General features: G+C 35.1%; 1 protein-coding gene across 1 annotated transcript; it reads right to left on the bottom strand.

The window, feature by feature from the left end:
* Window positions 1-3,615: 3,615 nt before the first annotated feature.
* LOC133870783 (tryptophan aminotransferase-related protein 3-like) lies at window positions 3,616-10,393 on the bottom strand. Its single transcript, XM_062308003.1, has 5 exons — window positions 10,026-10,393; window positions 6,706-7,006; window positions 5,370-5,665; window positions 4,754-5,034; window positions 3,616-3,960 (listed from the first exon to the last, which is right to left on the bottom strand). Exons 1-5 carry the CDS (start codon window positions 10,316-10,318, stop codon window positions 3,752-3,754), a joined length of 1,380 nt encoding a protein of 459 aa, XP_062163987.1. The 5' UTR covers window positions 10,319-10,393; the 3' UTR covers window positions 3,616-3,751.
* Between the last annotated feature and the right edge of the window lie 2,860 nt (window positions 10,394-13,253).

Here is a 13,253-nt window from a genome sequence, read left to right as displayed (position 1 = left end):
TGATGTACTGGATGAGAAACTGTTGCAAATTGAGAAAATCCATACTGATGATAATGGTTCATATATGATGACAAAAACGTTGCCTATGCAAAAGCTTGAAATTTGCAGAAGGAAAGCGGGCTTGGTGGAGCCCCCCACGTAGTCGGGAGGGGGAGATTTGTTGGGTGGTCCCTCCTATGTGGGGGACCAACCCTTGAGCCAAAATAAACAGAGGCTGCGCCTCTGTTTCTGCTGGCTAGGAACAGGTCACGCACAATGCGTGACCTGTGTCCAAATGAAGGAAAAAAAAAAAGGAAAGAAAGATGGCAAGCTGATTTTTTCAGCTTGAGATAGAGAGAGAAGTTCAGAGTTTTCAAAAACAAGGCTCGAGCAAACAGTGTGAGGGAGGAGAGAAAAATAGTGTTTTACACATACCCATTTCCGTCAGAGATTAGAGGGTCATTTATGGTCCGATCTTGATGAAATTTCAATATGTTGTTCCTAACGACGAGGGCTACGCATTGACTGGTGTCGATCGTTGGACTTCCTCTCCAGTTGCTCGGTTGTTCATCCCCACTTGGTGAGACCTTTCTTTGTTGTTGTTGGAATCCACTTTATAGTGATGAATTTATGTTTTAATCCAAGAATGTGTGTATTCTTGATGTGGTGATAACCTCTAGATATTGTTCTAGAGAAGACAATTTGTAAGCCCATTATTGTTGATAGTAGAAGTTTTAACTGGACTAGGTCCCGTGGTTTTTCCCTTCACACCGGAGGGATTTCCACGTAAAAAATTCTGGTGTCTTGCTTGTGGTGGTTGCTGGATTTATTTTTCTGCATTGTCTTTGGATGAGTTGATATTATGATGCTAGCTAGATTGACTATTTAATTTGCACAATGAGGGGTAGATAATTTCCGCTGTGCATTTTGTTATTGGCATTCACACCAACAGACGCAAATCCATGTCCCCCAAGCTTCCACCAGGAAGAAAAGGATGGCCTATCATAGGCGAAACTTTGGAATATGCAATGGCAAGCAAAAGTGGCACTCTAGAGAAATTCATAACCGATAGAATGAGCAAGTACTCACCAGAAGTGTTCAGAACCTCCTTGTTTGGAGAGAACTTTGCTGTGTTTTGTGGTGCTTCTGGGAACAAGTTCTTGTTTTCAAGTGAGAACAAGCATGTCACCCCACATGGTGGCCGCACTCAATGGAGCAAATTTTGCTTTTTCCCACTGATGCTGAATATTCTACCAAAGTAGAGACAGCAAAAATGCGTGCCTTCCTCCTTGAGTTTCTCAAGCCAGAAGCTCTGCAACATTACATACCAATAATAGATTCCATGTCAAAAGAACACTTGGAGACAGATTGGTCCCCTTGTGAAGAAGTGAAGGTTTTCCCAATGTCAAAGAAGTACACCTTTGCATTGGCTTGCCGGCTGTTCATGAATATCAAAGACCACGAGCATGTAACCAGATTTGCCAATCCCTTCAGTCTTGTTACTGCTGGCCTCATATCAATTCCTATAAATCTTCCCGGTACAGCTTTCAGTCGTGTAGTGAAAGGAGGCAAACTCATTTGTGAGGAGCTTTTGGGCATCGTTAGAAAGCGAAAAATGGAGCTCTCAGAGAATATAGGGGCATCACAAGTAGACTTGTTGACTCGCATGCTCCTTATAAGGGATGAGAATGGCAGAGGAATGGAGGAGAAGGACATCGCTAATAAGATTATAGGTTTCTTCATTGCCAGCTATGATACGGCAAGTACCGCCATTACAGTCGTCCTGAAATATCTCGCGGAGTTTTCCCAAGTATATAGCGGCGTCTTGAAAGGTAAATTTAATCATTTAATTCATATTCTAATAACACTCTCATTCACGTGTATGCTCAGACTCTCCCTTAGTAAGGGAAACTCAACATGTGAAATATTCAACTAAAATAAGTGGTGAATTATAAAAATAAGATTCAAACTTAAGACCTTTACTCTAATACCATGTTAAACCACCACTTATCCCAAAATCTTAAGTTAATAGAAAATGATAAATTTAATCGCCCTTCAAACACAAGAAAACATATACACTTGCTATATGGATAGTTTTTAGTTTGATATGAAAGTGGTTTGTTTGGTTGACAGAACAAGTGCAGATTGCAGAGTCCAAAGGTCAGGATGAATTGTTGAATTGGGAAGACATTCAGAAGATGAAGTATTCTTGGAATGTGGCATGTGAAGCAATGAGGTTAGCACCACCTGCACAAGTAGCATTCAGAGAGGTCACAGCTGACTTTACTTATGCAGGTTTTACAATTCCAAAGGGATGGAAGGTATGTAACAATTATGCACATACAAACAAGCCAAAAAGGGATGGAACCAGGATTTCTCACGGGGGGCAAAGCATGAATGAGGCTATTGCCCCCGGCCCTCTGATTCCGTCCCTGCAAGCGAACCTAGAACTGGTTTGGGATTTACTTTTCTCAATCTATTTTTGTGCAGACATACTGGACTGTAAGTTCAACACACAAAAATCCATAATATTTCTCTGATCCAGAGAAGTTCGATCCTTCAAGATTTGAAGTACACTTTTGTACCATTTGGAGGAGGACCTCGAATGTGCCCTGGAAAGGAATATGCACGATTAGAAATTCTCACTTTCATGCATAATGTGGTGACCAAATTCAAGTTGGAGAAAGTAAATCCGAATGAAAAGATTATATACAATCCATCACCTATTCCAGAGAATGGTCTTTTGGTTCACCTACACCCTCTGAATAATTAGTGTCAAGAGTTGGTGTCTCAACCATGTTCAACATACCTTATACCAGAAGCAGTCAAATCCAATAAGAGTACACCTTCAACAATAATTTGTCATATGCAAGCATGTTCGATTTCAAAGTAGTATAAAATTAAGTTCACGTTGTCTTACAAATGCTGTACTTTGTTCTTTTATTTTACACAGAATTTTAAATTTGTGAAGTGCTTGCTGTATTTGTTACATCGTTACTCATGTTGAAGTTTGCAAAATCAGGCAAGTGTAACATGCTTTTTTCTGCTCCTAACACATAAAGAAATGCCACAGCCAGGGTACTGTAGGAGGGTACATTGATAAGCATAAAGCATTGCTTTTAGAGTAAGGTTAGAAATCATATTTTTATTCTACAATTATCTCGTAATACTGCTAAAAAAAAATTCCAAAAACTGGTTAGGACTGCCACATATATTGTGAAATAGCTGTGAAATAAGAATATAATATATAACATTACTCTTGCTCTTATGATTCTTATCCATGAATGGGGTAGAGATCCATCCACGTAAAGGTGTGCAAGGGTGAGGGAGGAGAGGTCTGACACATAGAAGATTGAACTTTTTAAATAGGGGGTAAAGAGTCAGGGTTCTAATACCAAATTAAATTACTACTTATCTCAATAGCTTAAATTTATAGAAAAGAGTGAATAATCATTTAATTAATATTTTGACAAATATTTCTTTTCATCAGGTCAATAGACATGACCGGCCAACTTATAAAACGTTTATATGTTGCAAAATCCATACTTTTATTCTACCACTCTCTCACTCAGGTTAGCTGACATGGCAATGTCAAAGACGGATCGACACTGCCACCTCAACAGAGTGCAATAATGATAAAATAAAAATGTAATTTCTAGCCTTACTCTTTCTATATATAGAGCGGGTCAATAGACATGACCACCTTACTAATACTGATTTGTTACAAAATAAATGGCGACAGCCTGTAATCAACGTCAGTTGATTACATTAATTACAGAGGTTTGGCCTCCTCTTCCCCTGAAATTTTGCTTAGCCGGTGAAGCATTAAATCAAAATCATCTTGGCTTCGGATGAGACTGAGACGCACATAACGATCTTCAGCACCAAACAGGCCACCTTCACGGCCAGTTATACTGCCTGCTTCCAGGACCGAATAACAATCTCTATCCTCTTCCCTCTCACACTTCACCCATGCATAAGCTGTCATCAGTCTAGTGTTGTTAAAGTACAAATTTTGCAATTCAAGTTCATATCTTCTATGATTTTTCAATTTATCCAATCTATTAAACTGATAACACGTGTTCGAAATGCAGCTTTTAAAAACGTGCGGTTCCAAAAAAAAAAAAAAAATCAAATGTAGTTAATGAAAATGCAATTAAACGTTTTGTAAAATCGCGATTCGACCCGTTAGGGTACATTTAGGGATTTGATGAAGATTTGATATCATCGAAAGAATAAGAGCCAAATAAAGAATAAAGAAAAATGATAGAAATCATTCTGCTGTACATCTCCGTATAACAGATTTACAAAAGGGATGGATGTAGAGCTGAATTATGTCTACCATCTCTCAATCAAATATACTCTAACCAAGACCTTTTTAAATCGTGTATTTTTTAAAAGCGACTTGCTATTTTGTATTCTTTCATTCATCTCTCATTTTTCGTTTTTGGAAATCGACTATTGGATCTATAAGACTCACACTATTGAGAGATAGATGGGAAAATACAAAATAACATTTCTCTTTTAAAAAAATACCCTTGTCCGGTTTGAAAACGCCGCCATTGTTTTATTCAAACGCACTCTCTCAAACTGAATACTATTCGCAAAATTATTTAAAAACACACGTGGCCTGCAAAATCACATAGCCAAATGCACTAGTGCTTCTCATATTTCAGAAATATGATCAATTAAACTGAAAACACCCACAAAAGAAATAAAAAGACTTGGTTAAAGTATATCAGAAATCAGTAAATCTTGAGTAAGAGCATATTACCTGGTGAAGGTGCTCTAACTTTCTGGAAGAAACTGCAGAATTGAGGTGCAAGTTTCTGGAGAGAAAAGCGTTTGGACGAGAGTAAAGTATTGATCAAATTTTCCCAGCGATCTCTCATGGACTCGTATCCAAATTCGAATATTTCTCTTCCTCTGCCTTGAAGGACTACTTTTAAAAGCTTTAAAGCTCTTAATTGAGAATCCCGAGAAACACCAAAAGTGTTTGACATCAAATACGTTGTCATTCGTTGGTACACAGCCTCATCCTTTATTATTGCCCACCTGCATCAAACCATGCACCCACCAATATGAGGAACAAGTTAACAAAGAAACCCATATACATTTACATAATTGAATCCTTAGCAACAGTCTCATCCACATTTGGCTAGCCGGGATGTTCAAACGATCGAGAGTAAAAAGAGATGCATCCGGCTCAGTAATTTGGAGAAACATTTGGTGAACTGCTACAATGCTCAACAAATTTGGTGAGTGTTCCCTCGGTCACCCATTGTAAAAACGAAGCCTTTTTAGCAAACCTCACTTGACGGAGAGATGACCGGTTTCCTTTTTCGACGGTTTGCGTATGTACCATGTCATGTGGGATATTAAATTCTTACCCGAATCTAGCGCCGGCATGACCGGTTAGTTTAGAAATTGTAAACAACATAATATCTTCATCAGCAGGAGCAGGAATTGGTGAGAAGTGTGGCCAATAATAGGCCAGATCATGTATTGCTTTGGCATTTGGCCCTTGAAGGACGGCCTCTCTCAGCTGTCCGTCGGGATTGTTTGGTGAAGTTACAAACTCAATGAAATTCATAGTACCATTGTCTGTACTGTTCTCCCACAAGGATGCATCTCCTTCAAATTTATAGTTCGTCGATTGGAAAAGATCTGTTTGACTTTTATAAACCTGTCATATATGTTTTGATTTCAGCTTCATCTCCTTAATTTATAAAGGAAAATAATCAACTAATTAAATATAGGGGGAACTATATATATATATATATATGGATTAAAATCTAAGATAATTTTATAATGAAATTCTTTAAATTTTAACCATTACTTTCAAGTAAGTGATTTAGACTTCACCCTATATCTCAATATATGATCACTTAAAATGGAGAGGATCATGATCATCATTGAGATTACATTTTATAAATTTAATGGTGTATATCATGGGCGAAACTACGTACGTTGAATGCAACAAAATTAAAGTTTTACCCGCCCAATTTTATTTTATAAATTTTTCCCCCACTTCAAAATTTAGTTCCGCCCGGCTTGATGTATATGTTGCCAAATAGTACTATATATGACCTGGAAATCATGTACATCGTTAAATGTAACAAAACAAAATCTTCGCCGTAAAATGAATATATACTCTTTATTTCAAGTGAAATCGACAAGATCCTTTTTCTTCAATATATTTATGGGATAAATGAAAAATTAATTCTTATGGTTGACCTAAATTATAAATAATTCACTGTCGTATCTAAAGTGAATTCAGAAGTTTTTTGGGTATGCAAAAAAAATAATTTAGTTTTTAGAGTCAAATTCTGTTAAAAAAATTTGACGGATTTCTTTAGATGCTATGGCAATGCCAATAAAATGACGACACGTGTCACTCTTAATAAAAAAATATTAAATATATAAATACATAAAACTAAAAAATAAAAAATAATAATAAAAAAAAAAAAGAAGAAAAAAAAAGAAATGGGTGGCTGCTGGTTGGTAGCATCCCCTTTCCATTTTTTTTTTTTTGAAAAAAAATAGTTTTTTATTTAGTTTTATATATTTATTTATTTTAATTAGGCCAACCACGTTAACTGGTTTTCCATTGATCCGTAGATTTATTATCTTTGATTTTTGTTTAATTCATTATCTCTTACTAAAATAATAAATCAATTTACTAAATTCACAGGGGAGAGGATCTTAGAACTAGCTAGTACGAACCGGGTAATAAGGAGACAAAGCTACGACCCTTGCAGGCGTAGAGGAATTATCGGAGGAGAGTGCATTCACTGCAGCATTAAGAAGTTGGGTTGAGCCGGCACCGAAAACGATGTACCTTCCGGCGGTGACAGCATTTCCGACGACGGAATGTAAACTGCGGATGTGCCTCTCTAACTCTCCGGACATGGACCATTGATCACTGTGTGCATAGGAATAGCCCATTCGATGCCACCCTGCCACTACAAGTGCACTACTAGTTGCATGCTGCATCCAGAAAGGTTCCAAGAAATATGGATCTCCACTGCAATCAGCCAATCACAATATCCAATGATGATAATTGTATGTATTATGCATGTATAAGATACACTTTTTGCCTAACATTAATTGGTTAGACACTTAGTATTTGGTATAAGAAGCACCAAGTTATGAGTTTGAATCTCGGAGACCAGGGGATAGCCTATGAAAACGGCACCTACAATTGGGTGCTTAAGTGAAGCTAGCTGTCACAAACGTGAAAAAGGCAGCCAGATTTGGAGTAAAAGCAACTATAGAGGAGGCTGTTGTGGACATTAACACATCAGCGTGAATGTATTTGGAGTATAAAAGCTAGATTAGCTAGTCTAATATGAGATGGGGTTTAAGGGCTTAACTTTCTGCATTCTATCAACTTTAAAGCTTTTATGATCATATTGATTAATCAAGGAATTGAGATCTCTAACAATTATCTGTTCAAATTGTTAGCAATTCAACCACGTAATTATAGGAAGACTCTTATAGGGCCCATCTGCCTAAACAAGTGCTCATATAACTTGAAACTTGTTTGTACAAATGAGTTCTGTAAAGATCTCTCTCACAGTTGTCTATAAAGATATGATACATTGACACCCTAAGACACAACATCTTGAACACTTTTGCCGACGTGGCAACTTTTACTTTTACTTTTTTTTTTTTTTTTTTTTTTTTCTTTTAAGAAAAAAAAAAAAAACCCTAAAGCTAGCTACGGGCCGGGACCACCTTGCCACATGGGTAGAGTGGTCAAAAATTGTATTTTGGGGTGGCAAAAGATCATATATCTTGTCTATATACATAGCAGGAGATCCGGATCTCCTTATTAAGTACCTCACATAGATGATGCATCGGCAAGTATTAAGAGTAAGACAAAATGCTTAATGATGACAATGGTTAAAAAAAAAAAGTACTAAGAGCAAGACAAAATGCTTAATGATGACAACGGTTAAAAAAAAAAAAAAAAAAAGAGAGAAGGATATGATACATTTACAACTTCTGTACAATTCTTGTACAACTTTAATAACTTTAAAAAAAAAAAAAAAAATATCAACCATATTGGATAGGAAAATGATAAATGTACATCACATGTACAACAAGTGTACAATACCTCTCTCACATGGGGTGAGCCCTACACACTGTGGAGCCCACCCCATGTGAGAGGGGTGTTGTACACTTGTTGTACATGTGATGTACGGGAATCACCTCTCCTTTTTTTCAAACTAATCATTGGATATGTTTTCTTACATATGAGTCCTACATATCCAATAGAGAGGTGATTCCCGTACAACAATCATTTTTAAGAATTGTACAACAATCATTTCTTAAAAAAAAAATGCTTAACTAAAACTCTTTTAAGTTGGCATTTCTGTTTATTAATTAATAATTTTTAACAGCTATTATTCTAGTATTCTAGAGGTTAAAATTTATTCCAAAAGCTTAAACTTATAGGAAGAGATAAATTTAATCAGCCCTTTTAATAGGTAAGGCTCAACACGTGGAATATTTAATTGAAATAATAAGTAAATGAATGAGACAGGCTTCGAACTTAGGATTTCTGCTCTAATACCATGCTAAATCATTATTTATCACAAACGCTTAAGCTTATAGGAAGAGATAAATTTAATTATTTAATCAATACTTTAAAACTAGACCCTCAAATTCCTCTTTCTCTTTGTAACTCCACTAACATAAATGTTGAAGTAGAATTCTAGAATACTTCAAATGGCCATCAAAAAGAATATACATGAGGAATATTAGTATAAATCATCATGAAGATGACAAGGTTCCACTATTGCTACTTATTATTTTCTCATTAGAAAACAAAATAAAATTGAGAATTTTTAAATTGAAGTAACATATGTCATGTAAACTTTTGTTACAATTTCAGGAAAGAAAAAGAATTAGAAAAAAAAAAAAAAAAAAAAAAAGTTCAAATACCTTACACTCCCTGTGGTTTACAACATTTATTTTTTGCCCCCTCAGTTTTCTTTTTTTTTTTTTATAGGTGAAACCTGTGCTATAGGAAAAAACGGAGATGGTACCTCCGTCTAAAATTGACGGATTTCCGCGTCAGCGACACGTGACACCATTGAAATTGCGACACATGGCTACCATTTTTTTATTATTATTTTGAAGCTTTTTTTAAAAATAAAAAATAAAAAATTAGGGGTGGCCCTTGACCAAAATGGGGGTGGCCAACCCCAAGGCCAGTTTTCAAGGTGGCCAAACCACCCCCATGGTCCTTGGGGGTGGTTCGGCCACCCCAAAGGGCCAAAGTAATAATAATATATTAAAAAAAATGAGTTTTGGCTCTTAGGGGTGGCTGAACCACCTCCATGGGTCATAGGGAGTGGTTCGGCCACCCCCAGACCAGCCACCCTCAGGCCAAATGGGGGTGGTTTCGACCACGTACCCTCATTTTGGCCCTTAGTGATGGTTCGGTCACCCCCAAAACTGGCATTGGGCCACCGCTTAGCCAAAAAGGGGGTGGCCGGCCACTCCTGTGTGGCTCAAAGGGATGGCTCAGCCACCACTTTTTTTTTTTTTTTTTTTTTTTTAAAAAAAAAAAGAAGCCTCAAAATATATATATATATATATTGCTGCCATGTGTCGCTGACATGGAAATCCGTTAATTTTGGACGAAAAAATGGACGGATGTACCATTTCCATATTTTCCCATAACACAAGTACCACCTATGAAAAAAAAAAACTGATAGGGCAAAAAATAAAAGTTTTAAACTACAGGGGCAAAAAGTTATTTAACCCCAAAAAAATTATCACATCCTAATTTTTGTTAGGAGTTTTTCAATCACTAGATCAAATTATGATTCTTTACAATTTGTTATTTTGATTACTATCAATCCGGACATACAACAAATGTAAGAGTGTTTTTATGTAGCTCACTTGTTCAAAAAAAAATAATAGATTGTATATTTAAGACTTGTTTGAAATATATATATATATTTTATAAGAACACGTGATAAATAAGGAAACAGAGATAGGAAGGAAGAGAGAGAAAGAGAGAGGGGTACCCATCTACGTTTACAGCACAAGCAGGTAAAAACACAGAGCAGTCAGGGCCTCCATAGCAGGAATTGCAGTCACAGATGGGTTTTCCATTAACAACCATCCCATCCAAGTAGGCCCTGCCATGGCCGGAGCATGAGATGGCTGCCACAGCTTCTGCTTCTGCTGCTGCTTTTTTGCTCCAACTCAGCTTCCAATCACCACCCACGTACAGATTGACGATAAAGAAGAGATTAAGAACCGTGGAACATGCTAAGGAAGCAACAACATAGGCAGAAACATGTGCCTTTTTAGCCATGTTTTCTCTTCTGTTCAAGCTCGATCTGTTGTTGACTGGAAGTCTGGAAGGAGAGAGCCTTGATTTTTCTTTTTGTTTTCTCTTTTAATACAAACGCAACATATATGGATGTATCAGGATCTTCTCCATTTGATCCAGGGTGGCCCATGATGTGAATGGCAGGACAATATTGGCCTCTGGATACCATTAGATCTCTTGGTTAACGTGCGATCAAATAATTGTGACGTCGTTTTGTTTTTGTCTTATTCCATTCTTTCTGCGTCTAGTTAATTCAAACCCGTGAAAATGTCAAGGAAAGAATACTCATATCAAAAAGAAAAACAACTTGGAAGATTGCAAAGGTTTTTTTGATAATAGAATTGATGATTTTTTATTTTTATTTTTTTTTCATTTTAATTTCAGAATTGATAATAGATATTTGAAATAAGACTTGATGATACCAAATTTCTCACGTTTGAATGGGCTGAGAGCGACCTACAATTCAAACAAGAAGGTTGGCTTATTTTTGCCTCAACCTTGGTCTCTAAGCTTATTTTTTTTTATCAACATCAAGACTAAAACATAATTATGAATGATTTAAGTTAAACATATTCCAAGCAAAACTTATTCAAAATTAAACTAGCTATTTTTTAAGATTGTTTCAAAATCAAATAAAGCCAATTCTATAAATTATACCCTCTTGGTTTGCATTTGAATTAATCGACAAAAAAAAAATCCTTTATACTAGAAATTACTCTAATACTATTCAATATAATATTTTAAAAATATATCCACGACTTGTGGAGGCTGAAGATAAGATATATTTTGGAAATAAATAGGGAAAATGTTATATTTACAACATCAACACAACAAGAGCACAACACCCCCTCACATGAGGGTGGGGCTAGTGTGTGGGGCTGATTCTCATGTGAGGGGGTGTTGTGCTCTTGTTGTGATGGTGTAATACAGGAATCAAATCCCAATAAATAGTTGCCGACATGCCGCCATCCAAAGGCCCAACCTCTTGATAGAGTAGTTGAAAATTAGTCATTGTTTCCAAATTCGTTTTCTTTTTGTTTTTCTTTCACCTTTTTCGTTTTTTCTTACCTCTTGATAGAGTAGTTGACAATTAGTCATTGTTTCCAAATTCGTTTTCTTTTTGTTTTTCTTTCACCTTTTTCGTTTTTTCTTATTTTTTTGTCATCTCAAAGTATATATATATATATATATATATATTTGAGTCCTATATATTAGCAGCGGCGGACAAAATACTAAAAAGAAAGATATTTAGTTTTATATTAATTTTTTTTTTAATGTGAGGAGAAAACGGTTAATTTCTAGGATTCACCGATGTCCCCGCCTTTGTTTGTAGGGCTTTATAGCTTTGAGGCATGTTGCATGGACATCTTTTGTACATTTTCCATACATCTTTTTTTTAAATTAACTATTAAATCTGAGACCTATATGTGGGTTCTATCTATGTACAAGAGATGTAAAAAAAAAAAAAAAAAAAAAAAAAAAAAAAAAATTAAATGTAAAACTATTATATATATATATATATATATATATATATATAAATAAAAAATAAAAAAATAAAAAGAAAAAAAAGATGTAATAGATGTAAAAACAAATCCAATAATTAATTTATAAAAGAGATGTAAAAAAATAATTTATCTATAGGTTTTTTATAACTTTCGTGACACTTGTCACGCAATTAGTTACTAAAATATTTACGACATTTATTACGTTTATAAATTAATATTACAATGTACATAATACTTACAACGTCAGCTACTAAAATATAAACTATCACATGATAGTTCACGGTATACTTATTTTCATTAAATATTGACCGACATATGAGATTGTAAAAGACTGTATTAAAATTAATAATATCTTTAATATTATATATAGATGGTTGAAACTAGCATTTAAAATTTGGAGGGTAATTGTGTCGATCTCACAGACAAAGTAGTAGTATAAATAGGAAGACAATTGTAAGGGATTAAATTGTTTTTAGCTCTAATTTAATTCATTTGTGATCTCTATTACCTGAAAAGAATTCATTATTTATAATACTTTTATCGTTTATCTTTTGATCGTCGTAGGTTTCCATCAAACATGTTTGTCTTGAACAAGTCAAATATGTAGGCTCTCAATTACTCGAACGCCTGATTTCTCTAAAAAAAAAAAAAAAAGTCAACAATTTTTATTCTTTTTTAATTACAAAACAACTTTTTTCTTTCTCTCACAAAAAATTCAAATAAAATTTCATATTTATATCACTTCTTCTTATTATTTTCACAAAATAACTCTTTTCCAAACGGCCAGGGTCTTTCTCATCACGTCTCTACAATAGAACAAAAAATTAGACAAGATGTTAGTCTTAGGAGTGTATATGCGAATGCGAATGAGAATCGGAGGCAAACCACAAACAAGCTTTTACTTAATAATTTTCTTCTAATAGTTATTTACACTGACCCCGAATTTGTACTACTTTTTGTCTATAAAAGCAATACAAAATAACAATACTAATGCAACACGTAAAGAACTACTGCCAAACTTAGAATAGGCACTACTATTACTACAGCTCATATTAGACTATTACTACTACGGCTAATAAGATAAATAGAACATCTACTCTTGTTACTTTTGCTTAGACTTCTTGTCCCATTGCATGTGGGACTATTCTTTGGCTTCCCATCTTGACTAGGCCTCTAGCTATTGCACTGCGACGTGGAGCTCTATCATTAGATGTCACCTCCATTAGTTATGGTGTTCAGCTACTATTTAAGATTTGGGTTTCATTTTTTGTTCATCTTCGTATAAAAAATTGTGTAAATTCACCATTAATTCAACGGTAGATTTGTAAAATAAATAAACAAAAATTGACAAAAAATGGTGTGTAGCGGCTCGCTCTCATTTGATATATCGATTCAAGAATGGCCCTCCAACA

Source organism: Alnus glutinosa, chromosome 6 (assembly GCF_958979055.1).
Source record: "Alnus glutinosa chromosome 6, dhAlnGlut1.1, whole genome shotgun sequence".
Lineage (NCBI taxonomy): Eukaryota > Viridiplantae > Streptophyta > Magnoliopsida > Fagales > Betulaceae > Alnus > Alnus glutinosa.
The sequence above is the reverse complement of the archived record's forward strand: the minus strand, read 5'-3'. Positions and strand labels throughout refer to the sequence as shown.